A 24,340-nucleotide genomic window follows, 5' to 3' on the forward strand; every position below is an offset into this window, starting at 1 on the left:
ATCTGACAGATTTTACGGTTATTCAAAAAAAGTGTGAAACTTTTAAGAAACAGTGAAAATGAGTTTCAATGTGATGGTCGATATGAAGATGCCTTCATATTTACAGGAGATATTCAGATCAGATGAGACTGTCCACATGGTCTTCAATGAGGTAATTTTGTTACTACTGATTTCATATTTCTTATTGAGTCACATATGTAACTAGGAAAAGCCAATGATAAAGTGTGAGGAAATTATTGAAAGTGAAACAATTGAATCTCCTAAGTGTGATGAGATTGATCTCACAGGAAACCCATTGGAGTTGGATCTGAAGGACAATGACTTGTGTGATATATCAGTATCTATGGTATCAAAAATGGAACCAAATTGGAGCCCTGAAGAGAACAGGCATTACCCAATTGATTTGAATAGTGCTAGGTATAATTTTGATCATACTTGAATTATTACTTAAATGTGTAGTTGTTAATATAGGAAATGTTTGAATACTGTGAATATGAACTACGATTGCAATGAGGATCATAAGTTGGAGCCTGTGGTGTATTGTATTTGTGATGGTAAAAATCAACAAAAAATTTTGGTGCTTGGTACAAATCCAAAAACATTCACCAGGACCAGGGTGTTATTTACTGGATGTTTCCTACAAACAGAAAATATTATAAGCATCAATCACATGATTGAGAAACATTATTTGAATTGTGACTACAAGACTAAGGTCAACACAAATATTAAAGCCTTATACTCAGTAGTTGGTTGGAAGATAGCTGAACATAACTGGCAGAAGTCAAAGAACAGTTGTTCTGCTTTGATAGAGGGAACTTGGAATGAGAAAATGTATGAACCTCTTGGGGTTAATTCTGCTTCATTGGTAATTTCACGTATTATTATGGGTTTAGATGTATTTATTAACAGAATCAATTTAAGATAATGCAAGTTATTGTGGGGCACGAGAAATCACCTTTGAACGTAAATTGGGAGCAGCTGAAGCTTCTTAATCATTTCAAATGTATACTGGAGGAGAATAATGATTTGGAGGAAGAGATGGTGTCCTGTGATCCCAGCGATCTCATGGACATCCTCAGCAGTATAACAGAGATGACCATGGAGATGCAACAATTTAGGAAAAAGTCTTCGAATAAGGATAAGAAGGAGAATCATGAGCTGAGTTTGGTTAGGGAGAAGGATTTTTTGGATAAGTTATGGGACAACTTGGTCGGTTAGTGAATTTCGGAATAGTCTGTATGATGAAAATATTAAATTTTGTTTTTTCCTTTTCAGTGTGTAAGGACGTCGGCACCTTGAAGATTTGCTTCAAGAATATATTCGAGGAATTCGCCAACAACACGTTCATTAAGCTCAAAGTTCTTAAGGATAATGATACGTCAATTGCAACTATCCTTCTTGGCCTGCTGGAAGGGAAATTGGCGGTGCCGAACATTTCTTGTGCAGAAGCTCTGCAAATGCTAGTCGAGTTGGGATCGGAAAAGCTTAAGAACGATTATCTCCATTTGATAAGCAGCGCTCAGCACAGCAACGTTTCCAAAGAAATCGCGAAGAAATGGATGTAAGCATTTTGTAATATCAAATTTAACGTTATTTATTTTTTTCTGTTTCTAGGGAGTTCAATGATCGTCAGGATAGCAAAATGCGCATGACGACGGCCAATCCGAAGGGGATGGTGTCTCGCATAACGAAGATGACGCTGCACAAAGATACTTACCACAAGAATATTCCCAATCTCACCAAGAAGCTGAACTACCTGAGCAATTTGCATTTGATTGCTGAATTCCTGTACGTCGCCAAAGCATGCAACCTGCCAGATCAAACGTCGGACATTATCAAGAGCGTGCATGAGAAGTATCTACACACCAAGAGCAGCACGCTGGAGAGTCTTCTCGATTGCGGACTGCGGGAATGTAGGGTGAACCTGCACCGCATCAGTTCATCCTTGTTTGTCAAGTGAAGAATTCTTACATAATAATCTTCAGCAATAACCATTTAAACGCTTTTTTTTCAGAGATAAAATTATCTATTGGAATATGCGTTTGGAATCTGAATTCGGTAATTCTAAAACAGTCACGATATTCCATCATACAAGGAATCCCGTCTTCCCGACAGCTATATTCGATGATTATGGTGAGTAAACATTTCTCTTTTAGGTACTATTAGTAATTTATTTTATTTTTTCAACTATTCTAGATATCGTTACTGCCTCGAAAGATGACGATCTTGTGTATGTGGTCGAAGCTATTATCGATATTAATTAGCAAAATCAATTATATTTATTAATCTTTTAATTATTTGAATCCTGAAGTATATCATTCCATAATGAATTAACATATCGATGTATCGTTATTATTTGTTGTGAGTTGAGAAACTGTTTGAGAAATAAAATACAGCATATTTTTATAGTTTTATTAATGTCTTCTAATATTTATTTACATTCTATTCAATTTAAATTAGGCTTGTCCAACCCCCGAACCAAAACTGTTGTTCTTTACAAATGTGTTAAATTGGATTTTGAGCCCCCGGACATAAATATGAAATGCCCCCGCCCCAATACATGGATGGTGAGTCAACTTAAAAAAAAATGTGAAAGCGGTGGAGGCGACATTCCAGAAAAAAGAGTGATTGTGGTCCCCAAACAGTGTTAGTTACCCTCCCGTAACTAAAACTGTATGGGGGCCCAATTGGGCTAATTACCGGTCAATCGGGCCTGTGCTTTCCAATGTAGTCTAGAAAAGCTAGAAGGTTGGACATTAAGTCTTCAGTAAATTAGTGAGCAACTGACACCAAGTGACATTTATTACCTATTAATAGATTTTCTATGCAATTATGAGTTGTAAATTGTCATCATAATATTATGGCTGTTTATCACTTACAAAAAAAAGTTTATGTGTATGTTTATTAGTTGTATGTTTTATATCATGTTTGTTTTCTTTACAATTCCAAACATAACTATTAGTATATTCAAATTATTAATGTGAAAATTCCAGGAGAATTATATCCATTGACGTATTTATTGAATTTTATTTGACTTAGTAATTTGCAATAAATAATGTATTTCACTGAAGAGTATAGATTGCCTGGACGTTGAAAATATTATGGAGAGTTCTAATCAAAAGATAATAATAGATAATTCAAATTCATAACAATAATAAATAACTGAAGGTTATTAAAAGACATGAACTAATATAGATGCTAATTAAAGTTCTAGAAGTAACCAATTAGAATGAACAAGTAGGAACTGCATAAAGAAAGAGTTGCCTTTCACAAAGAAGTTATAATATTTTTTCCGCCAGACTTATGTGTGGATAAAAAATCAATTTCAATTAATTCTCAAGAACAAATTATGTATATTTAGCAAGGAATTGTTAATTTATTCCATCTGGATTAACATGTTAAATTGACTTAAACCGTAGATGGGAACCGCCTAAATTGAGTATATAGAATACCAACATAACGATATTCTTAAAAATCGTTCACCTGTATTTAAAACGCCCTTCTAACAAGTTGTTTCAGTTTCTCACGTTGCTGGTATTGCTAATATAGGAAGAAGTGAAAGATATAAATAGCATACATTTATGAGTCATGCATGACGGCATGATTTGAATTGCAGGATGTGTTAAACATGATATAATTTTGTAAAACATATTTAAACGTAACTCATGTCATCAACATAAATAAAGTCAATAAAGCTAACATCAATGTAATACTTTTTATGCTCATTTAGATGTAGGTTACGAAAGTAAATGAAAAAGAATCAATTTCACCCATTGCTCGCATTTGAAGCGATGTTCTCCGAACATCCACGATTGTTCGAGCGGTCTGTATGTATGTTTGTTGAAATGGAAAATATTGCGCAACGAAACGCCTACAGTAATAGGATACATTGAAGAAATAAACGTAAAATGGGAAACGTATAATAATACACGCATAGGTTAAGTGTACACTAAATATAAACTGAGACGTTCGTTGGTCACTGAATTCACCACCGTGTGCTTTTTTTTCTTTCGATTGTATCAACAGGCAGTTGTAATATAAAAGCAGGTAAATATTTGGAATAATATGCAAATTCCCCATTTTCATTTTATATAAATTGGTGCTCTGTGTCTAATTTTGGTGATGACTAATTGAGTAGCATCATTGATTATCATTTTATTAGAAATAAAAAAAGCTCATCAATAAATTAAATTTGTAGAGCCATGGCTGAGGCAGGATTTCCCAATCAACATACCACAAGGACAACAGTCACAACTAACACAAGGGTTGAAACCACCTTGCGGTTTGATAAAAGTTATGTCAAGACAATTCCTGGAATTCTAAAAATTGCTCAACTTGTAAGTTGCATTTGATTATTTATTTACATTTGTTTACTTATAATCAATTATTTCAGGTATTGAACATTGTTGGTTTCATAAGTATTTCTGCTAGTGGATTAAGTTATTATTCACGGGCTGAATACTTTAACACAGTTGCCATGACTGGTTTTTGGTTTACTGGTATTTTGTTGGCTTTCTACCTGTTCCATGTTATTGAAAAGTTCTACAAGGTGCCATGGCTGAAGATTGAGATGATTTTTTGCGCCGTTTGGGTGATTTTATATTTGATTGCCTCCTGTTTAGCTGTGACTGCTGGATTCGAAGGGTATTCAGTTGCAGGTGTATTTGGTTTCATTGCTATGGTCACATATGGTTATGACGCCTGGCTGAAATATAATGGTGTTCGAAATGGGGAATTGGCCCAAGGTGAACGAGTCATCAGCACACAAAAAACAACAGTCACATCACCAACAGTGAACTACTAAATAGCATCACACATAAAGCAAATTAATTAATTACGTAAAATTTATAATTTGAGCAAGCATATAGGTTGCATAATATGGTGGCATCATTATTCCAAAATTGCATTAATGCACTTACGTTACGAAAATGTTATATACATTCTAAACTTTATTGAAACATTTTTTTTTATAATATCTTTATAGGATTTAATCCCACATATCTATTAAGCATATTCATATATTTATGTTATTCATATATACAATTATTCTTTTCAAAAGAAATGGCACATAGTGCATATGTTGTTTTTTTAAATTATTTTGAACAAAAATTAATATTTATTTCAAGGAATGTTTCTAGCTCATATAAATATATCCAAACACTGGAACAAGTTTGTGGCCTTACACCATGTAAATAATAGAATTATTTACATATTGGTTGTACATAACTGGGAGATCTTAATTCTCTAACAATAGGTATTTATTTATATTATATATATATAACACATTACACATTTTTTTTAATATTATTCACATGTATTCTGAGAGATTGTTACTTAAATATATTAAAATAGGGAAGCATTTAGTTTAATTTCTAAAATGTTGCAATGTTTTGTGGGAAGCAATTCAATGTGAAATTTCTTGTTGATTTGAGATGTGAGTTGAGATTTATTTTTATTTTGCAACTTTGAGTCCACTAATAAACCATCGAACTTACGTCTCATAGTTTTTTTTAGTTTTGTTTTGATGTTTTAAACTTGTTTGTTACTTATTGATCTGTTTTTAACACAATTTTAATAAAAAATAATAATATTATTAATGTTTATGTCCCTTATTTGATGTAGTATAGGATATCGAGTAATCTTTTTATTTATATTCTGATAAAAATACAAATATCAGCTATTTGCGAAAATTGATAAGGTTCATTTCTGTGCAATTGCAGAACTCAATTTACTAAGGAATGCTTTATAAATGCAATATAAAGCTGACGTTTCATAATATCATATATCCAAATTGATTGATAAAACAAGAGATTGGCAATTTACGTAGGTGCAGGAAATTCGACAAAAGCGATACAAGTAACCAGAACCGACCTTGAAATCTTATCAGTCACTTAACAAATACAAATTATGTAAATAAATGTGCTTTTGCAATTCGCTTCAAAAACAAATGTAAATTTCTCAGATCCACAGTAGATTAAAAAATAGCAACTGCAAACTATTTATTGAATTCATTTAAAATATTAGAAAGGATTTAATGAAATAATATTTTTATTTTATTTATTGTAATGTAATATGTATAAGTTTTTTTTTCTATGCAACAAAACGAGAAAATTATTATACAAGTAGCTAAATATTTATAATTTTTTTCCTTCCTCCTGCTTCTTCCTTTTTGGTAAAGCCTCTGCCATTTAGCTGATATTTATAATAAAAAAATACAACAAACAGGTGGTGGAACAACAATACCACCGAACCCCACAATGCGATGGGGTCGAGGACGGATTTATAGGGGGGCATATAAAATGTTTATGGCCCTCAAATACTTAAACCTACGAGAACTGACACTCCACCCAAACCTATAAATGAAGAAGAGTAGGATGAAAAGAAATATTGGGGTTAAAAAATAAATGATTGAAATACAGTGGAACCTCGCTTAACGAGCATAATCCGTTCCAGAATATCCGGATTTTTAGTCGTATAGTGAAATAATTTTCCCCATATAAACTAATGTAAAATATGAAAATGCGTTCCATGTCGAAAGAAAAGAGTATAACTTGGTCTCGCTTTTTAATGATTTTGCTTTTCGTATCTATGGTTAGTTTTATTCTTTCGCTTTTTATTCGGAGACATGCAAGTGTTATTAAATTTAAAAAAATCATTAATAAATACAAATAATAATACAAGTTTTGAAAATGATGTAGCAGCCACACAATCTGAGACTTCTCCTTTCCTCGTCACACGTTATGCGAAACGTCGTTAAACGAGTCATTTTTACAATTTATTATGCTCGTTAAGCATACTATTTAGCTAAAAATTCATAACATTAATCGTTTTGTAATGTCTGGCTTGGTATATTGTTATTTATTGTTTGTCAATCTGACACTACGTTACCAAAAACCTCATACGCGAAAGATGACGGACAGCCGGGTGTACCTTATATATTTGTATCATGGTTGCTTAGGGCTCTATGATTTTCCCTATTTCAACATTAATAAGTTCAACTGTTTTACAATGAAATATATGTTACAATGACTGACAATGACATAATCAAGTTCTTTCAAAATCGATATCAAGTAAAATATAGAAATGAAGAAAAAATAGTTTTTATGTCTTATTGTTCGCGATCGACCAGCAAATTATAAAATCCAATAAAATGCTTTTTATTATAATGAGTTTGGTATTCTCTTTGAGTCGTGGAATATAAGAAAATATTTAATATGTTATTATTTAGAGGTAAAGTATATTCTATACCAGTGTTACTCAATTACTGACATTTCACATTCTTATTGGAAAAAAACTACAAGTGTTTGTTGTTCAAATGTAGATATTAGATTTGTGGTCCCATCATTTTTTGTGGACCCAGATATTTCGTCCGACTGACGGACCATAGCGACGCTACTTTTGTAAAAAAAAAACCCTCGAAATTACATGAATATTATTCAAAATCAAGTTCTATCTATACCTAAACAAGGTATAGATTTCCTAATTGTAGACGTTGTCGATGAAACATGAAAAAAAAATCAGTAAAATGCTATTGGAAAACTTTATAGAAATTCAATATTTTCAAGAGAGTTGCGCCTCTGGTGATGAGGTATGAAGATGACATTGGTCGAGCAGGATAGAATGTGCGCAAAAACGTTAGATTCAAACATGTAAGTAGGCAACTTTATTATTATCATTGCGACCAGAAGAGAACGTCGACGCAAGTCAAATAGAGAGCTGAACGAACATTGCGTTGCGCTAGATGAGGACCATGTGTTCGCCTGTCAGTCGAGCGATATTTTGACGTTCGGTGCGGTAACACAAAAGTGCGCTTTGTTTATAGTGAAGCAGATCGGGCGGAGCGAAACACATGCGAAAACATTGGAGGAGATCAGCAATTTCCTGACAGCTGAGGACGTCGTTGTGGTCGTCGTGGACGTCGCGACGCAGGGCGAGCGCCGCATGCGACCCCGCAATACAACAACACTTCAATAAATCGACTATAGAAATTTCTGAAATTCGTCGCGATGGTCTTCGAATCGGTTGTGACGGACGTGCTGAATCGCTTCCTGGGGAACTACGTCGAGAATTTGGATGCAACGCAGCTGAAAATCGGCATCTGGGGCGGTGAGTGGCCAAGTTCTTGGTCCGTTTGTTGTTCTATCTCTCTCTCTCTCTATCTCTTGAATCGACGCGACCTGTGACCTCATTCTTACAAACTGAAATTGGTACATGGGATTCAGTTGCGAAAGGCATCTATCTAGACGACGGCATCGATATGTTGTTTTGTTGCCTTTCCAGCATGATGTCATCGTCCGCAATAGGAAACTAATCAACATATTATACTATGTTATCATCATCGCGACTCATTTGAATATCAGGCGCTCTGTTTTCAAAACAACGCACCTCACTCACGCCGTCCGAATTTAGTGTCAATTACATAAAACGTGCACGAAATTTAATTACTCCAAACCAACTGCTAATTACTCTTTCTTTTGCTCTTGTTTTTTTTTGTACCTGTTTTGCACGCTCCTTTTACGAGCCCTACTTTCCACTCCTAATTTATCGACGTTCCATCTCAGAAGGAGTGCTTCCGCATTTAGTTTTTTTTTACTTTCTATACGTACAATTTTTCTAATGTTTCAATCATTTTTATTTTTATCAAAATGGTTGATATTTTCAAGCGTGCAGAGCAGTTGTTTCCAAACTTTTTTTATCCACGAAATATACTATATACAGCAATACCACGCATAGTGCGGCTTCGTTCAGTCTGAATTCACTATAGTCTAGTTTGAAAATTTCAATTAAGTAAAATTAAAATAAATTTAAAAAAATATATTAGTTATACATAAATTATTGTTTTTTTTTTACTTTTATACAGTCAAGTCTCTGTACGGTTTATTTTTGTATGTATTAAATTCCTCAACAGTCCGGTATATTAGAGGAAACAATTCAACCGTTTCAATCTAAATAATTTCATTTTCTATAAATGCTATTTTACATATTGATTGTTGAGTATTTTAAAATAAACATAGATTCAATGGTCTTAATTCCATATTATTTTGTTTATTTATTTACCCATTTGGGAATGTATACATTTATATACAGTAGTAATTGTTTATTGATTAGCTTATTTATAAAATTTATTTATTTATCTGAAAATCAATAAAACTTATATTGACAAGGCGCGAGCCAGTGCGAGTTAAGTTACACTCTTTGGACAAATCTTGGAAACCACTGTCCAAACTAGTTCACACTGTAACCAACCTTTGTTTTATAGTCGCAAAATGTATAATTGCTATTCTTGGTATTTTCGCTATAAGTTTTTAGTTTAAAATGCATATTATTCTAATTCTGTTCACTATGCAATTAAAGCAGTGCTTCCCAAACTTCTATTATTCTGACTCAAACCTACACAATCTATACTAGTGAAGATCTGATTTATGTTAATATCCATGGCATACTCTATTAAAAAAAGATATGCAGTATTTCAAATATTGATTTTTGTTTTTATTTCGCATATTCTAAATAATTAATCATTTTTCCCATTTTATTTTATGGAAAATTGGGTTAATGCATAGTTTTATTCAATACTTTAAAAATGTTTATCTATTTGACGGAAAGACTTCGGTTGATAGTCCTTTAGTCTATAATAAGTTTAATAATAATGGTTATCTAACAATATTGTATAAAGATAACATTATTTGTACAATACCCACTAAATGCACTTTGATGAGTGAAATAACAATTGCTAACATGTGTATTATCTCTGTAATATCTGTGTATATCCGGAATGCTTTTTATTTGCATTTATTTCATCTACACTATTAGATTTTTAATTTTCTACACTTTGATTTGGATGTATTGCTCAGTCAGGGATTACGTCGTTCGAAAGGATTGTAGTGTTATCGGTATTTCTATTATTAGATGTATGTGGAGTCGTAAAAATGGAACATTAGATTCCTTCCTAAAAAAACTTTATGCATTTGATTCACAATGTATGAAACATTTTTGTTGTAAAATATTAAGTTCGATTTTTAAAAATATGGGTAAAAATGGAGTCGTGTAGATTACAAAAATTCATATAAAACTAGTTATTTTAGATTTCCAATAAGCAACAAAATGTATTCTCAGATTATTTTTCATGTAAGACTCATAATATCAACTAAAGCAATTCACACTTGAGTTGAATAAAAAATGAAAACAGAAATTGACATGAAATTTATCTAGAATAAATGATGATTCATTTACAAAAATAGATTGGTGATTATATCTGATATTTTGGGATATAAATTTACCAAAGAAGAAGAAGAAATTTCATTAATGCCAAAAGTGTAGATTAACTATAATAATAGTAAGCATTTTAAATTTAAGCTATTTTTTGTGTGTTAAAGTTGGATATGATACAATTTGTATGTAATGTAGACATTTAGGTTCATTTAAATTAAGTTTAATGATGACCTATGGAGACTAAAATAAATCTATCTCGGCTGTGACAAATTCTTAGGTCATGGGTCGCACGTGTTTTATGCATCCCTTTAGATATTAATTTGAAAGTGGGTTCAAGCGAGCAATTCCTTAATACAGTGGAACCTCGGTTAACGAGTTTAATACGTTCCGGATTTTTACTCGTATAGTGAAACATATAAAAAATACACATAATATGTGTACACAAGTTTTAAAAATGATGTAGCAGGCGCGCATTCCGGGACTTCTCTTCTCATTGTCACTCGTTATGCGAAACGTCGCTATTTAAGCGAGTCATTTTTCTTACAATTAATTTTGCTCGTTAAGAGAAATGCTCGTTATGCGAAGTGTTCGTTAAGCGAGGTTCCACTGTATTCAAGTCTAGAATATAACACATTGTTAAATATAACATTTTTGTTGCCTTCATTTAATTGTTGAATATTAAATTTTACTTGTTATATTTTTTTTAAACAATTTATTATATATTATATTTGTTGTAGATAATGAATCAATAGTTTTATGTTTTCCTAATATATAGAAAAAAAATAAAGAAACTTGGATAGGAGGAAATAAGTCGTTCCAATTTTAGTTTTGTGCAATATAAATAAATACCAAATGGTTGAATTAATTAATCCTATACACATAAACTCAACATTTTAAATATTGCATAATCATATGTAAACTTTCTCTTGAAATAATATACAACACGGCAATAAATAGCATCGCGATTACGCAACCGCGATTTGTCACGGTCTACTGAAATTACATATGTAACCTTTGTATTTTGAAGTAAACACAATAAAAATCATAGTGTTTGGTACTCTGAGGGGAATCCTCCTTTGTTGATTCAATGCGATGTACCAATTATGAGGATCGCAGACGCATTACTAATTACGCAATTTCATTTCTGCGCTGCCTCTATTTATAAATAGTCATACTCGTATTTGGCGCATCGATTTCTGTTAGCTGGAACAAAGAAAAATACAAAGAATAGAATGCTATTCGGTCTAGTGAAAAGTCGTCTCCGAATTATCGATTGATAAAAAATGAGAATCGAAACGTTTGATTCCATGGTAACGCATTTAGCTTATATGATTTTGTTATTTTATTACAGGTGATGTTGTCCTCAACAATTTAGAGTTGAAGCAGTCCGCGTTGAGTGAATTGGATCTGCCCGTGCAGACGGTCTATGGACGCTTAGGTAATTCAATTGTCGATCATCTCATAATTAGTTGATGTTCACCGTTTGTTTTCATTAGAAAAATTGGTATTGAAAATACCTTGGAAGAATCTTTATGGCGCAGCCGTCGAGGTGTCCGTGGAAGGACTGTACTTACTTGTGCAACCCAACAAGGAAGTCAAGTATGACCCTGAGAAGGAGGAGCACCGCCACCAGGAGTTCAAGCAAGCACAACTGGAGAGGTTGGAGGCCGCCAAAGCAATGAAAGGTTTGTGTTTGATTCGTTGCAACAGTTGTATAGGTTTCATGTATCTTTAATAGTTGTTTTAATTTTTGTGCAGGCATCAAGAAAGGCGATGATTCGTTCGTGGAAAAGTTGGTCGCACAAATCATCAAGAACGTGCAATTATCCATCAAAAAGATTCACGTGAGATACGAGGAGAAGCGGTTGGAAAGGCCTTATGCTATGGGTGTTACGCTGAACAATCTTCAAGTGCAGACCACTGATGAGAATTGGAAGGCTGCCATCGTCCAAGAAGCTATCTCGATGATCTACAAAGTACGAAGTTATTAATCAGTTGAGCGCATTTACTCATTTGATGTTTACAGGTTGTCTGCCTAGATAGTTTATCCGTTTATTGGAACTGTGACACAGAAATGTTCAGCGATATTCAGGACAAGGACCGACTCATCGAAGTTTTTCAGCGAGACATCGCTTCCAGAGACAACGTTCTTCCGAATTACAAATACAGTATGCATCAGACGTGGTGGTCGCTAAATATTTAACTGTGAAACATTTCTAGTATTGGGACCCATTAACTCCGACGCCCGATTGATAATGAATATGAAACCGGAAAACGACAAACCGCCAATGTCCACACCAAAGGCCCACGCTGAACTCATAATCGACAATCTGGCAATCGGTAGATGTGACTCGCAATGAAGCAAGGAAATGTAATAATATTTGTTAAACCTTCAGGAATTACCAAGGACCAATATAGAGATGTGGTAGAATTTGCGGATTCGATGAGTCTGCAGACTTGCGGGTTGCCGTATCGGAAATACCGACCGAACGTGTCCTCTTATCGCGGACATTACAAAGAATGGTGGAAGTTTGCGTACACTTGTATCGTGGAGACGGAGGTCAAGAGGCGCAGAAAGGAATGGGATTGGGTCCACATGCTGGAGCACCGGAAAAAATGCAAGGACTACGCGGAGTTGTACAAGACAAAGAAAGTTCAGAAAAAAGTTAGTACAGCTAACTCATCGATAATAATCATTTATTAATCCAATATAATTCTAGCTTACCAACGATGATGAATCGAACTTGTCGAATCTTGAGAAGCACTTAGATTTCTTCAATCTAGTATTAATTCGTGAACGCATGCAGCTTGAAATAGATAAATTGAATAAGATGGTCGAAGATAACAAACCGAAGACTTGGTTTGGAACGATTTGGAATCGTTTGAGCAGTAATAGCGCCCATGAGATCGACGAATCAACCAATATTTGTATGCAAATCCAATTAAATGAAACATGTTGACTAATTTGTATTTTTGTGTTTGTTTTAGTGTCCAAATTCCAACAGGCTATGACCAGTGATGAGAAAGAAAAACTTTTTGCCGCTATTGATTACCAAGAGAACATGCAGCCGGAGAATTATCCGGAGTCCTATGTGGGTGTGGTCGTGAAGTTTCATCTGAAGAATTTTGAGATTAATATTAGCAACGACACCAAGAATATCTCGAGCGTTATTAAAACGAAGTTGCAGAATGTGCGATGTCACATCGAGCAGCGACCTAAGAAAAACGGGCTCAAGATTGGAGTAAACATTCAGGATTTAAGCATGTATGGCATGCAACAATCTGACGGTAATATCCCAGAAATTATCACATCACAGGTGGACGATTCTGGAACATTATTAGACGTACTTTTTGAAACGAGTCCGGTTGGTACGGACTACGGACAGCGGATTCACGTATCCGTGGAACCTTTGAAGATTGTCTACGACGCTGCAACAATACGCGAAGTGATTTCCGTTTTCAAAGTTCCTTCGTATAGTGCTCTAGAACAGTAAGTCTGCGTGCTTCATTTCTTTCAAAAGGAAATAAATCGTATTGTTGAATTACAGGTTGTCTCAAGTCACTGCAGCCCAGTTGAGTCAATTTAGAGAGATGTCGGCTGCAGGATTGCAACACGTAATCGAGCAGCATGCACGCATGGATTTAGACATCAAATTAGCTGCTCCTTACGTGGTTATGGCCTACAATGGTTGTTATACCGGTAACGAGAATGTACTTGTGGTAAATTTGGGTCGCCTCCGGTTCAAATCAATTGAACGCGACGTAACCGAAAATCCACCAGCTAATGTCTCAGAGATGTACAAGCGTGGAATCAACAAGGAAGATATGATGCATGAGCTCATGTCGCAGAGTTACGACCGATTCACTCTAGACATTTACAACGTGCAAATTCTTTTGGCTCAGAGCGACGAGAATTGGCTGGATTGTATAGGTCAAGGGTACGATAAGGGAATTTCACACATGCGAATCTTAGAACCATTAGATCTTCACTTCATTCTGGAAACCTGCTTGATAACAGACGACGTCAAGCTACCAGCAACCAAAGTCGCCGGCGTATTACCTTCGGTTTTGGTCAACATCACAGACACCAGATTGCTTCTGTTACTCAGCCTCTTACAATCGATCCCTACAGATTTTGGAGAAGAGACTGTGCATATAGAACATTTGGTAAATATCGACATTATGCCACGATATTCCATAATTCAACAATAAACAATTTTAGCCGCGAAGCGTTAGCTCTACATCGCTATACAGGCATAACGATATGTCAGACGTTATTGTTCATCCCAGGAAGTCAACCGCCGCCGTGAACGTTGTCCAATTAACCAAGATGCAGGTAGACTTCGAGCTTAAAGACATTACGATAAAGTTGTCTCATCAGGAAATGCTCTCATCGCCTATCGAAGATGTAGCCATCCTGAACGTGCACTCTATGAGGTGTCACATGGTTCAGCAAACATTCAACATGGATGTGGATGTCTCATTAGCAAGCATATCGATGTCTCAATTCCTCAACGGTCTTAATCAACCGATCGAGGTTATTTCAACACCGAGATCAGACAAGGACTTCCTTTTTAACGTTAAATTCTTACAAGTAAATATCTTTGTGCCAATTGCCATAGTTTTTAATTATCGGTTTATTCTTTAGGTTGATAAAAAGTCCCCCGACTTTGTCACGAAATACGAGGCTTGCGAGGCCTTGCTTTCCGTCGATTTTGCGATCTTAGCTTTGCGTTTGCACCAGGAAGGTTTGCAGGATCTGATGCGATTTGCAAACGACTTACAATGTCAATTAAACGATATTACTGAAAAACCTAGGCAAAAATCTCGAATTTCTAGACTTAGTAGTACCAGCAGCTCTACTTCGAGAAGAAGGAGCGGAAGCTTACATAGGTTATCAGTTATCTCCCGTATGTATTCTCTTATAAAATTATACATTTTCAGTAAACAAATATTTTGAATTGTTTAATTAACCAATTTATTTCTATTTTTTGTTCAGATATATCAGAAAAGCAGTTGAATATTAGAAAACCCAAATCACGGACGTTGGTGTTGTTTAAGTTGAAGGCGCGTTTGAACGAGGTTTCGGTTATGTTCGAGAATATAAATACCCGTATCTCTTTGATCTCAATCAATGGGCTCAGTTCAGACATCACCATGAAGAACTATTCTACCGCTATCAATCTTACCTTGACAAACCTTCAGATTCTAGACATGAACAAAGAGAATATTCACAACAAGATACTCACTGTAGCCGAAGACCAGGAAGCATTGGATGTAAAAATTGTTATCCATAATTTGGAGCCTGGTGACACGACTACTGTCGATATGGAGGTCGCTGTTAAGTTGGGTTGCATGAAAGTGTCGTTTGTAAACTGGTACATTTCTAATATGATTGTAAGTAATAATAAGAGTTATCTCATAATTCAATTGAATTATTTGAAATGCTTAATGTATGATTATATTTAATGGTTCTATTTAACTAAATTTAATTTAGGATTTCATGAATCGCTTCCAAGTAGCACAAAGAGCAATCGCTGAAGCATCTGAGAAAGCAGCGAGAACTGCGAAGGAGAACATGCAGAGTATTTATGAAAAGGCCACCAAGATATCGCTAGATATACACTTGAAAGCGCCAGAGATAATAATTCCAGAGAACTCGAAAAGTCTGAGCGGTCTGCTGGTCGATCTAGGTTTCATCACCATCACCAACAAATTTAACGATCTGGATATAAAGAACGAAGCCGGTTATCGAGTTGTCATCGATGAGCTAATGCTGAAATTAGAACGACTAGGTTTCGAAAGCATTAAAATGAATGAGAATCTAGAAATTATCGAGAGGGAGACCTTAATTGAACCGGTTACCTTCACTCTTGATGTTAGCAGGAATCTCTCGACCTGGTACAAGGCGGTACCCGACTTGGACATCAATGGACACATCGACTCGATTCATTTGCTATTGGGTGAACCAGATTACAGGACAATGATGCAGGTATTGAATGGGAACCTATCTGAAGGAAATGTATATGTCCAGGAAGCCGGTGACTCAATTCTTGTAGACCAATTTGATAGGGAAGCGGATGCTTCGGACGATCCTACTGGAGATGCGAAGATAAACAACGCACCAGGCACAGGGGACGATTCACTAGTCACAACCACTCTCCGTTGGAACTTCATTATGAAATGCTTTAAGATCAATCTATTTGTTCTGAATAGCGAAGGCAAACGGGAGGGTTTGGCCGAGTTGGCGCTTGAAGGTTTTGCAGTGCGGGGAAGATTGTTATCCAACAATTCGATGTCAAACGCCCTGCTACTAGTAAACTGCTTGCTCACAGACACTAGACCTGGAAGGGAGGATAAGATCAATTGCCTCTTCAGTCGCACTGCAGACCCAGTGGAAGAACGTGGCGTTCCGGACAGCGTTCTGGGGCTTAACAGAAACATGATTGATATTACCTTCACTAAGAAGGAAGATACATTTAGTAAGCAATTATCAGTCCATTTGGTGCTTCTTTGCTAACTTTTTATCTCTCTCATTTAGTCGACATCAGGATTTACAGTTTTACATTTATTGTCTCCATGGAATATATGCTTAAGCTTTCAAACTTTTTCACTGGAGCGTTAGTCGTTCCGCAGGCCCAAGTCAAAACAACGAAGCAGCAGCCTGTTGCGACTACTACAGAAGCGAAGGAAACTATGATGTCGCTAACGTTAAAATTGGAGAAACCCCATATTATCTTGGTCGAAAGCATGGATAGGATCGATACAAGAGCATTAATCCTAAATGTATGTAATTCATTTGAAATTAGTATAGACTATTGACTATATTGTTTATGTGTTTAGAGTGAAATTCAACTGAAGCTGCGATTGATCGGTACACATCAGAGTATCAACGGCAATATAAAAGACATGCAAATGTACACGTGCATCTTCGATCCGAAATTGCGACAATCTACAAGGAATCCGGTCTTGGAACCTTTGACGATTAGTGTGGCTGGATCCACGCCTGAAGGAAAGGGACTGCACATTGAAGTATTAAATTTATTTATATGTCTTTGGGACATATTTTAAAATTAATATTTGCTTATAGATTTATCTAACTGACGTATGCATTAGCGTATCCTTGTACACAATAGAAGTGTTGAATAGGATTATGGCTTCTTTATCTCCTGCAAGTGCGCTTGAAGAGAATGAAGAGGGAAACCAGCATATTGATTTCACGGATATGTGGAATTTTAATAAAAATACTGATTTTTGGTTCCTCAAGAAAGGTATGTTGAATTGTTATGTTTGAGTTTAATTTATAAAAAATGTTCGTGTTTTGATGGTGCAGAAGACACGGCCGCAGATGCCTTGGTAGCTTTTAATGTGGACTCCTGCGGCAATGAGGTACCCACTAAACTGAGTGAGTTGTGTATCGTGAATATGCCTTCTATCTTGTTAACGTTGGAAGCCGGCGTCGGTAACAACACATTCCCCATGCTTTTACTCCAATCCAGTTTCGACGGAAGAATTCATGATTGGAGTTCACAGGTTTGATTATTATTAGTATTGTAAATAAATTGCAAATTAATCAGCGTTGTGGTATCAGATCTTTATAGAATCTATCCTCACCATTCAAATGAGTTACTACAACAGTTTCTTAGCTATCTGGGAACCTTTGATCGAACCCATACAAGAGATCAAAAATGGAGTCACCTTACACAAACCTTGGGAATTAAAATTAGAAGTAAGTGTACACGGTTTTATTTTCTTTTTTTCGTAATAGGAAGATTTACTTTAATTCTGCGTTAAATTTAGGTGGCGATGAACGATCCGACCGATAGCAATGAACAATCAATGAATGGATCGATGGTCGCGCAAGAGGGAGGCGAGATCATCGAGCAGATTCAGACAACTGCCGCATGCGTAATTGACGTTTCTTCTGCATATAATCTTGAGTTGACCCTCACGAAGACCAGCATCGAAGTGCTTTCGAGTTTGGGCAAACTTTTCGCAGCCGCCGTTAAAGATTCAGAAGCGTCCTTTGCCAAGACGGAAATCTCTGCTCCTTATAAACTGATCAACGTGACTGGAATTCCCGTCGATCTTCTACTTAGCGATGATTCTCATTTTTGTTTGGCAAAGAACAGTGAGATGACCAATCTTGTGCATCTGGAGTCTGGAGCCGAAATCGAATTGGAGCTACGCGATCAGACGGACAGGCCGAACGATGCTAGGAATTTAGCCAAAATACTAAACGGCACTGCCAAGACAATTGATCGTTTCTTGACCATCGAAGTTAAAGATATGAACTGCAAGTTGCATCTGCCTGTGATAAAGGCAGACAAGAGGTTCTTCATGATGAAGAAAAAGGCAATTTACTGGGGTCTCGTTTCTTCGGTAAAAGTTGTCAATGGGGTCACCAAAATCACACTTAGCAGTTCTCTAAAAGTAATAATATTTTCATAATATGTATGAGTCTATTATTAATTATTTTGTTCTTAGGTTTATAACAAATTTTCTGTTCCGATTGATATGTATTATATGAGGGACAGCGGTAATGAATTAGAGTTTATAGCCACAATCTCTCCTGAATCTGCGATGTATGTACCGATGCGTGCCGTCTACTCTCAAACCAGTGAGCTGTTCTTCTCGGTGGTCAACTATTCCGTTACGACTACTCCCTATGTTTGGAAGGATCTTCAGTTGAATGTAGCCTTATCAAAGACCTTAACTTGCTCCTCCAAAACCGCAAAAGACGAATCTTTTGTCATACGCGTAAGTAAATATTTATTATTACATGCGAAGCGTAGTATTAGTGTACTATTTTGAAAAAGAAGTTTGGATTCGTATTGAAGCGATCGTAGGACCGGCCGACCCGAGGCGGAAATAACTTTAAATGAAGTGTTTAAATAGAGCATACGTTAATAAGAGCATTTCGTTAAACTTTATGATTGCAGTATAATTATATTTAAATATGTTGTCTACACTTTTATATTGAAAGTGTAAATATAAAAAGTTCTATTACTATTTAATATAAAAAATGAATGTATAGGCTGTGGGTCAAATGGAGCAAATTTACTTCGAGAATACTATCAAACACACGATGGTTAGTACCGTGTACAACATTTTCTTGAGGCCAGCAGTCATTTTCAAAAATTGTCTTCCAATCGACATAGAACTGTGCGTGCAGAATGTGGTTGGAGATCATCTGATCAAACCGGGAGACATCCTCGAAATTCCCAATGTTGAGCCGGGTAAAACTTATATCGTTATAAGAGTAAGTGAAATTTAATATGGTATATGAAGTGAAAAAGAAATGAAAGCTATTTGGTTTACTTTATTCCTTAGCTACCCCTCTATCTGGAGAAGGAGTGGTCGTGTCAACATGATGTTTCCCAGAATCCGGTACCGTTCACCGTTTGGACCTTCGATAGTTATGATAGTTCACAGAAGGTGTCCCTTGATTTGGGCATGCACATCCTTGTTGAGAATGAAAGTTTCATCATGAGCTTATACTGTCCGTTCTGGATGCTAAACAAGACTGGATTAGCACTCTGCTACAGGGTGAGTAACCCATAATCCCATCCCTCCATAAAATGGTTCTAAGTCCTCTCTGTTTCACACGGTGTTTTGCAGAAGTCTAGAAAGACTGAGCGGAACGAGGCGTCCGGCAGCCCCGTTAAGGTACCCTCCCAAATTCATTCACTTTGCTCATTTTGTTTTTGTTTAATATTAATGATGCACCCCAACTTACAAACCTCAAATATATTTAATCATTGGAAGATGTTTTTTTTTGATCGCCGTTTTATATATTTATTTCAATTCCAACGTAAAGGTCATGAAAGAATTTCCTTCCACCTTGTGTGCTGTTAAATATTTCGAATTAACTGTTATTAAATCATGTTTCCAATAATATACCTTCCCGCAAAAAAGAAAATACAATATTTGCATGTTTGTACAGATAGTTTGCAAAATCTATTGAGCATGGCTTAATTCGAGTCTGCTTATAGTCTACTGATTTACAATTTATTGACATGGCGAAAATTGCAGAGCACCGATGAGAATGCGAACATCCTAAATCATCCGGCCAATTTCAAGGGACCCATCTTATTCTCATTCAATGCCAAGAACTTCTTCGGAAAGAAAAAGGCCTGTGTTCGCATTGAACACGGTGAATGGTCCGACAAGTTCTCTATCGATGTGGCCGGTTCTTCGGGAGTTATCATCTGCAAGCACAACGAAAAATTGCATCAGGTAACTTTGCAAATGTTTTTAATCATTAATTAATGCGTATATTTGTCGAGTATTAATAAAGTGGTGCTTTGTTTTTTTTCTAGATTGGTGTGAGCAATCGCTTGACGTACAACGGCTTGACCAAGCAGATCATCTTCACGCCGTATAACGTGATCATCAACAACACTCCATTCACAGTCGAATGTCAGGAGGTGGAACGTCCTGCAGATCCCTGGACTCTGGTTGCCTCCAAGGCGTGTTCTTCGTTCTGGCCATCCAGTGAAAAGGATGATAAATTAATCCGGGTGCGAATCGCTGATACTGATGAGATCACCGCTCCCTTCATGATCACCGAGAGCCACACTACTTTGTTGAAACTAAAGAATAAAGTAAGTAATTGACAGCGGTGGATAAACGAATAGATGATAGATAATTATATTTTTCAGTATGGCGGTATTAACGTTGATATACAAATGACTGAAGGCGCTGTTTACATAAATTTGGCCCTTTACGATCACGGCAGCGCTCCTGCTCTGATTATCAATAATACGATGCATACCATGAATTTATGGGAAAAAGGATCAGTACAAATTAGGTGAGTTTTCTTAACCATTTAGAAAGTAAATATTTGTGAGACTGCAATTTACTAAACTTAATAGTAGGCGAATTTCCGTTCCCTAAATTTAAGTAAATTGATTCATAATTGTATTTTAGGAAATTACCTCGAAATCAAAATATGTATTACACTTGGGATAATCCGTCAGGACCTAGGGTGTTGGTATGGGAAGGTGGTTATAGGAAGGAAATGGAAAATGATTTGCGAATGGACGGTGTGGGTGAATACCCCATCTCCGAGCAGTACAACGTATTCTGGGTATCCTTCCTCGAAGGAATGCAGCGCATCCTCCTCTTCACCATGGATCAGGAGGTCGCGGAAAATGCGCAAGCCTCCAAGCAATTCGAGCAAATCGACAGGGAAATAACTTTATCCATCTACGGCGTCGGCCTATCTCTCGTGAATAACATGAAGAGACATGAGGTGATGTACATTGGCATAGCCAGCACCGGCATTATTTGGGAGACGTGCAAGATGCACGGCAAACGCTACAAGCAGATGAGCACAAAGGACAATATCGCCATGGAGAAGGCTTTCCAGATTTACAACTTGCGGCAGGTCGAGAAGCAGGACGAGACACTGCAGAAGAAGACCATGGTCGACGATCGCACAGAGGTCAACTTTGGTGAACTGCTTATGCTAAAGCCGCATAAGCGTAAAATCAAACGGCGTTTCCAGACCGGCCTCTGGGTGCAAATGAAGAGTAGCACCCATCAGATGCAGCTGCACGCCAAGGTGAACAGGCTACAGATTGATAATCAGCTGTACGATTGCACGTTCCCAGTTCTCCTGGCGCCGGTGCCTCCTCCTAAGTCGATTTCAGTCAATAACGGTATGATTAGTTATTAATATACAAATCATCAATATTCATTCATTTCTTTGTAGCGCATAAACCATTCGCGGAATTGAGTATCGTGCAGCTCTTGATGAAGAACAGTCAGGTGCAGCAGTTTAAGTACTTCAAGATCCTCATTCAAGAATTCCATATCAAAGTAGACTTGGGTTTCATCAACGCCATCATGGAGGTCATGGATACTGTTGAGAAGGAGGACGATATAGTACATAATACCACACATTTTTTAATAACAAAATATAAAACATTCTTGTTTTTTTTTTTTGCAGAAGGAACGGTTCCTTTTGGATTTGAACTTAGTCAACGAACAACTATATTCGCATGTCAGCACACACTCGATCCAAGAGCAAAAAAGTTTTTACGATTTGCTGCACTTCTCTCCGCTCAAGATACACGTGAGCTTCTCGATGGTATCTGGAGGAGGTATTACAAATATGCCTAACTTCTTGAGCGTACTGCTTCAGGGTATCGGCGTTACCCTCACCGACTTGCAGGATGTCATTTTCAAGTGAGCATAATCTTATAATCTCCTTCATCCAGTTAATTGATGAATCTATTTTTTCCCTTAATTAGATTGGCTTACTTTCAACGTGAATACAACTTCTTGACGCAGCGGCAACTAATTCGCGAAGCTACCGCTCACTACATGGGTCAAACCGTGAAACAGCTGTATGTGCTTGTCTTCGGTCTGGATGTTATCGGTAATCCATATGGATTGGTGTTAGGTATTTCTCAGGGCGTAGAGGATCTTTTCTACGAGCCAATACAAGTATGTAAATATTTATTAATTTTAATTCTTATTTTTATGATCGGTTTTTGTCTCTCATAGGGGGCAATTCAAGGTCCAGGCGAATTCGCCGAGGGTTTGGTGCTAGGTGTTAGGAGTTTGTTTGGACACACGGTCGGAGGAGCTGCTGGTGCAGTATCAAGGATTACTGGGGCCATGGGCAAAGGTATCGCGGCGTTGACTTTTGACAAGGAATATCAACGAAAACGACGGGATCAAATCAACAAGAAGCCGGCAACGGTACAAGAAGGAATGGCGCGGGGCGGCAAGGGTCTTGTTATGGGAGTGGTGGACGGTTTCACCGGCATTTTCACCAAGCCAATATCCGGTGCCAAAGAGCAAGGCGTTGGTGGTTTCTTCAAAGGTTTGGGTAAGGGTGCCGTCGGTTTGGTGACGCGTCCCACCGCCGGCGTCATGGACTTTGCCAGCACCTCCTTTGACACCGTGAAGAGGGTCACCGATTTCGGTCATGAGGAGGCCTCGCGTTTGAGACCGCCGCGATTCGTGAACGCTGACATGGCTGTGCATCCTTTCAATAATCTCCTGGCAGAAGGAAACAAGCTTCTCAACGAACTAGAGAAAGGCAAATATTATAACACCGACATATATTCCTGCCATTTCCCGATAATCGAGAAGAAGGAGATTCTGATTCTCTCAGACAAGAGGATGGCCTACATCGTACACAATGACCTGTTCGGAGGTTGGCAAGTAGACTGGTCCTATACCTGGGGCGAAATCGACAGGGCGCCAGAGCTGACAAACCGCGGTGTTCAGATTTATTTCGAATGCAAAAAGAAAGGTATCCTATACAACTCGCACGAACAGAGCAAAATGATACTTCTCTCCAATCCAGAACTGTGCAAGCAGATGATCGCCAAGATCGTAAAGCACATGAGCGTTACATAAAATAATTCACATGGTATCCTGCGATTCGTGGAACAAATGTGTATTATTAACGACATTGAAAATGCACTTGTCGAATCCGCGGAGCTTGGCTTCACTCCTAAAATGAATAAGAAGTGCACGCTTGCTTAAAAAGAAACATAACCTTTCTGTAGAGATTTTTATATATATATTATTGCCCTTTTTGTAATATCGGTTATATATTGTTGAATTTAAAAAATTCTATTTGTTTTAACAGAAAAAGAAAGAGGTAAATAAAACTGCAATTGTTTTTTATAGATATTTTCTCATTTAATAAATTTCTGCCTGTCAACCTTTTTTTTTTCAATTTTGTCTTTGATATGTCGAGCGGATCTCCGGTAAACGCCAACGCAAGAACCGAATAATAGTTAATATAATAATCAGTTGAGGTTGGATCTGCGCAAAATATGCATATGTACAATAAATACCCTATTGTCAATTCGCTTCATGCTCGAAATCATATATGTATACGCATACACACATACATACATATATTATATATTGGCGCAAACCGAGAGATCCAAATACCAAAATCGTCTGCCGTGTTTGTCGATCATTATTTTATTTCATCATTTATTGCACTGCATTATTGTTATCGTTCGTTCCATTTCATCATTATAATATACACGTTCATTATTTCATATTATTTTTTTACAAAATATTTTCTTGACATTTAAAATCGTTCACAGTCCGTAAAAACACTGTTCGTTTTCATTTTACAACACACTGGATT

At 36.6% G+C, this 24,340-nt stretch overlaps 3 protein-coding genes across 4 annotated transcripts; all 3 read left to right on the plus strand.

Annotated features, from left to right (window-relative positions):
* Positions 1-38: 38 nt before the first annotated feature.
* LOC108566859 lies at positions 39-2,414 on the plus strand. The gene is made up of 8 exons (XM_017926942.1): positions 39-151; positions 206-417; positions 472-865; positions 922-1,213; positions 1,276-1,561; positions 1,615-1,956; positions 2,015-2,133; positions 2,197-2,414. The coding sequence occupies exons 1-8, from the start codon at positions 59-61 to the stop codon at positions 2,262-2,264; spliced, it is 1,806 nt and encodes a 601-aa protein (XP_017782431.1). The 5' UTR covers positions 39-58; the 3' UTR covers positions 2,265-2,414.
* Positions 2,415-3,816: 1,402 nt separating this feature from the next.
* LOC108566844 (CKLF-like MARVEL transmembrane domain-containing protein 7) lies at positions 3,817-5,494 on the plus strand. The gene is made up of 3 exons (XM_017926923.1): positions 3,817-4,047; positions 4,199-4,337; positions 4,394-5,494. The coding sequence occupies exons 2-3, from the start codon at positions 4,203-4,205 to the stop codon at positions 4,802-4,804; spliced, it is 546 nt and encodes a 181-aa protein (XP_017782412.1). The 5' UTR covers positions 3,817-4,047; positions 4,199-4,202; the 3' UTR covers positions 4,805-5,494.
* A 2,195-nt stretch (positions 5,495-7,689) lies between these two features.
* Positions 7,690-23,847, plus strand: LOC108566881 (vacuolar protein sorting-associated protein 13C). Of its 2 annotated transcripts, XM_017926986.1 has the most exons (32): positions 7,690-8,106; positions 11,561-11,647; positions 11,706-11,894; positions 11,968-12,185; positions 12,236-12,377; positions 12,430-12,549; positions 12,606-12,874; positions 12,930-13,137; positions 13,198-13,699; positions 13,758-14,376; positions 14,432-14,803; positions 14,858-15,119; positions 15,209-15,606; positions 15,707-16,691; positions 16,751-16,995; positions 17,053-17,241; positions 17,300-17,480; positions 17,543-17,742; positions 17,801-17,938; positions 18,010-18,642; positions 18,697-18,969; positions 19,247-19,471; positions 19,543-19,758; positions 19,831-19,878; positions 20,245-20,448; positions 20,532-20,816; positions 20,874-21,022; positions 21,142-21,875; positions 21,929-22,101; positions 22,166-22,404; positions 22,470-22,665; positions 22,726-23,847. In XM_017926986.1, the coding sequence occupies exons 1-32, from the start codon at positions 8,007-8,009 to the stop codon at positions 23,587-23,589; spliced, it is 9,663 nt and encodes a 3,220-aa protein (XP_017782475.1). In that variant the 5' UTR covers positions 7,690-8,006; the 3' UTR covers positions 23,590-23,847. The 2 variants fall into 2 exon arrangements, with proteins under 2 accessions (XP_017782475.1, XP_017782476.1); XM_017926987.1 differs by lacking the exon at positions 19,831-19,878.
* The last annotated feature ends 493 nt before the right edge of the window (positions 23,848-24,340 follow it).

This window comes from Nicrophorus vespilloides, unplaced genomic scaffold, assembly GCF_001412225.1.
Source record: "Nicrophorus vespilloides isolate i.1.1-1 unplaced genomic scaffold, Nicve_v1.0, whole genome shotgun sequence".
Lineage (NCBI taxonomy): Eukaryota > Metazoa > Arthropoda > Insecta > Coleoptera > Silphidae > Nicrophorus > Nicrophorus vespilloides.

What these genes read in the sequence shown, in the direction of transcription:
- LOC108566859 (XM_017926942.1), top strand. Translation starts at nt 59, where the DNA reads ATGAGTTTCAATGTGATGGTCGATATGAAGATGCCTTCATATTTACAG. An exon ending in AGTTCATCCTTGTTTGTCAA is followed by an intron (nt 1,957 to 2,014) that starts GTGAAGAATTCT and finishes CTTTTTTTTCAG; the next exon opens with AGATAAAATTATCTATTGGA. An exon ending in AGCTATATTCGATGATTATG is followed by an intron (nt 2,134 to 2,196) that starts GTGAGTAAACAT and finishes CAACTATTCTAG; the next exon opens with ATATCGTTACTGCCTCGAAA.
- LOC108566844 (XM_017926923.1), top strand. Translation starts at nt 4,203, where the DNA reads ATGGCTGAGGCAGGATTTCCCAATCAACATACCACAAGGACAACAGTC. An exon ending in TTCTAAAAATTGCTCAACTT is followed by an intron (nt 4,338 to 4,393) that starts GTAAGTTGCATT and finishes CAATTATTTCAG; the next exon opens with GTATTGAACATTGTTGGTTT.
- LOC108566881 (XM_017926986.1), top strand. Translation starts at nt 8,007, where the DNA reads ATGGTCTTCGAATCGGTTGTGACGGACGTGCTGAATCGCTTCCTGGGG. An exon ending in CTTGGGAATTAAAATTAGAA is followed by an intron (nt 17,939 to 18,009) that starts GTAAGTGTACAC and finishes CGTTAAATTTAG; the next exon opens with GTGGCGATGAACGATCCGAC. An exon ending in GTCGATTTCAGTCAATAACG is followed by an intron (nt 21,876 to 21,928) that starts GTATGATTAGTT and finishes ATTTCTTTGTAG; the next exon opens with CGCATAAACCATTCGCGGAA.